At 37.4% G+C, this 3,390-nt stretch overlaps 1 protein-coding gene across 1 annotated transcript; it reads right to left on the minus strand.

Moving 5' to 3' along the window:
• Window positions 1-212: 212 nt before the first annotated feature.
• On the minus strand, window positions 213-1,175 carry LOC114203769 (olfactory receptor 2T29-like). The gene has a single exon (XM_028097079.2). The coding sequence runs from the start codon at window positions 1,173-1,175 to the stop codon at window positions 213-215; it is 963 nt and encodes a 320-aa protein (XP_027952880.2).
• Window positions 1,176-3,390: the final 2,215 nt, after the last annotated feature.

Below are 3,390 nucleotides of genomic sequence, written 5' to 3' on the forward strand. Positions count from 1 at the left end.
AGAAATATGTAACATGGACACAATACAATTGTACAACTATTTTGAATGCAGAAATGTAAAAATGAATAGCTTTCCAGTACAAGGAAAAATTTCCACCAAAAGGGAGTAATAAGTGATGGCACATGGTATGAGAATCTGAAGAAACACAATGGCATAGGATCCTAAAGTTTTAATTTGTAGAGTGAAGGAAAAGAAACAGTACAAATTTTTTTCTACTTTATACTTTCCTGTAACACAGATACCGCATTCAACATTTTTTTTAGAGCCCTTGTGACATCCTTATTCCTAAGACTATAAATTAAAGGATTTAGAACAGGAGTGAGTATGGTATAAAAGACAGATAAAATCATGTCCCTCTCGGGGGTGTGATAGGAGGTGGGAAGCATGTAGGTATAGACAGCAGCCCCATAGAAGAGGATGACCACCATAATGTGGGAAGAACAAGTGGCAAAGGCCTTCTTCCGTCCCTCTGCTGAGTTCATCCTGTGGATGGTGAAGAGGATGAAAGAATAGGAGCTTGAAATGACTGTCACAGGGATGAGGAGCATAAAGACACAGCACAGATACATGAGTGTCTCATAAAGGGAGGTGTCTGAGCAGGAGAGCTTCATTACAGCAGGGACCTCACAGAAGAAATGGTGGATCTCCTGGGATCTGCAGAAGGGGAAGGTCATGGTGATGGGTGTGAGCATAAATCCATCCACAGATCCCAGAAGCCACGAGGAAGACACCAAGAGGAGACACACCCTATGGTTCATGAGGATAGGATAACGGAGTGGATGGCAGATGGCCACATATCGGTCATAGGCCATGGCAGCTAGAAGGAAAAATTCTGAACCTACTAGTGTCAGATAGAGAAACATCTGCATCCCACACTCAGGGGCTGAGATCTCTTTCACACCCATGACCTGGTCTATGAGCATCTTGGGCACAGTGACAGAAATGTACATCACATCCATGAGTGACAACTGGGTGATAAAAAAGTACATGGGGTTATGAAGGTGAGCATCACAGTGGATCAGAAGGATCAGGATGGTGTTTCCAGACAAGGCCATCAGGAAAACCACAAAAATGACCACACAAAGGAGAGCTGGGTGTTTGGAGTGACTGAAGAGTCCCATTAGGTCAAAATCTGATCGTCCAGTATGGTTGGCCACCCAAGTGGTATTATCCATTGGATTTCACCTGGATCACCAAGGAGAGCTGTGGAGTTAATAGATCATTCATGGGATATGACCACCTGAAAAAAATGTTTAGTGAACTTGTCATGTTTATACACAGCAACCATATGTGCTAATAAAGGGAAATTCCAAGGACCTGTAAAATATAAGAGTATAAGTTACCTGTAATTGAACAAATTTACTAGAAATCTAGGAATTCACATAGTCAGTCAAAAATATTGGTACCTTAGGGCACCTGGGTGGATCAGTTGGTTAAGTCTCCAACTCTTGACCAAGGCATGATCTCAGGGTCATGAGATCCAGCCCCGTGCTAGGATCAACACTCAGCAGGGAGTGTTGCATGAGATTCTTTTTCTCCCTCTCCCTCTGCCCCTCCCCCCTCCTCCCTTTCTCTCTCTCTGTAAAAAAAAAAAAAATAAATCTTAAAAAAATATTGGTACCTTAATAATTCCACTACTGGGTATGCATTTCCCCAAATAAAGCAAAAACACTAATATATGGACATCTGTTTATTTTATTTTTTTCAAACTTCATGTGACCTCTTAAAAAAGTTTTTATTTAAACTCCAGTTATTTGACATACAGTGTAATATTGGTTCCAGGTACACAATATAGTGATTCAACACTTCCATACAATACCTGGTGCATACTAGAATATGTGCACTCCTTAATTCCCATCACCTATTTAACCCATTCCCCTTCCATGTCCCTTTGGTAACCATCAGTTTGTTCTATTTTACTTCTCTCTCTCTTTTTTCCCTTTGATTTTTTGTTTAGCTTATTAAATTCCACATAGAAGTGAAATCATATGTCATTTGTCTTTCTCTGATTGACTTATTTTGCTTAGCATTATACTGTCTAGCTTCATCCGTGACAGTGCTAATGGCAAGATTTCATTCTTTCTTATGGCTGAGTAATATTCTATTGTATATTTATATATGGATCTCTATTCTTATCACAGCATTATTCACAATAATCAAGATATGGAAATAATCTAATTGCCCATTGATAGATGAATGGATTAGAAAAAAGTGGTGTGTGTGTGTGTATTCCATACAATGAAATATTATGCAGCCATAAAATCCATAACATTGTGTCCATTGTTACAACACAATGGACCTAGATGGTATTATGCTAAAAGAAATAAATCAGACTGAGAAAGACAAATACCACATGACCTCACTCCCATATGTGGAATGTAAAAAGAGAAATGAGTGAAAAAAAAAGCAGAATCAGATCTCTAAATACAGAGAAGTAACTGATGGTTGCTAGAGAAGAAAGTGGTGGAGCAGTGACAAAATGAGTGAAGAAGATTGGGAGATACTGTCTTACAGTTATAGAATAAATAAGTCACAGGAATATAAGGTTCAGCATAAGGAATATAATCCATGACATTGCATTTTTTATTTTATTTTTGTATTTTTTCTTCATTCATTTTTATTTATTTTATTTATTTTATAAATCTGAGTATAGTTCACAATGTTCGATTAACAAGTTTATTCACCATGCTATGTTCATCACAAGTATAACTACCATCTGTCCCATTATATTGCTATTACAATATCATTAACTATATTCTTCATGTTCTTTTTATTTCTGTGACTTATCATTCCATAATTGGTGGCCTGTATCTCCTTCTCCCCTTCACCCATTTTGTCCCACTCTTCATCATCCTGGTAATGTTTCGTGACAGATGGTAGTTACACTTGTGAGCATATAATAACTTTTAATCAGAGAGGGAAACAAACCATGAGAGACTCTTGATTCTGGGAAACTGAGGGTTGCTGGAGGGGAGGTGGGTGGGGATGTACGGTAACTGGATGATGGGTATTAAGGAGGGCATGTGATGTGATGTGCACAGGGTGTTATATGCAACTTATAAATTATTGAACACGGCATCTGAAACTAATGATGTACTATATGTTGGCTAATTGAATTTAAATTAAAGAATGATACTGGTAAATTATAATAAGATTTCCACAGTTCAAGGCTTTGAGAATTCCTGATAATAGTGTTTATCAATGAGTATGGAATATTGCACAATCACTGCCCTTTGAAAACATAAAAAGTGAATCATTTAAAAAAAGAATAAAACCCCTTATTTCTATAGTTTTTTGGTATGGAAGTCAAAATAGAATCAACCTCCCTGGTTTTAAGGATCCAACTGGATCTTAAAAATTGTTAGAGATATATTCCAGGTACAAAAGATT

The sequence above is a fragment of the Eumetopias jubatus genome, unplaced genomic scaffold (genome assembly GCF_037043125.1).
Source record: "Eumetopias jubatus isolate StellerSeaLion01/CBP00866 unplaced genomic scaffold, mEumJub1_p1.0 scaffold_5, whole genome shotgun sequence".
Taxonomy (NCBI): Eukaryota; Metazoa; Chordata; class Mammalia; order Carnivora; family Otariidae; genus Eumetopias; species Eumetopias jubatus.

Bases quoted from the DNA above. Each gene is read 5' to 3' on its own strand.
- LOC114203769 (XM_028097079.2), bottom strand. From the start codon at position 1,175: ATGGATAATACCACTTGGGTGGCCAACCATACTGGACGATCAGATTTT.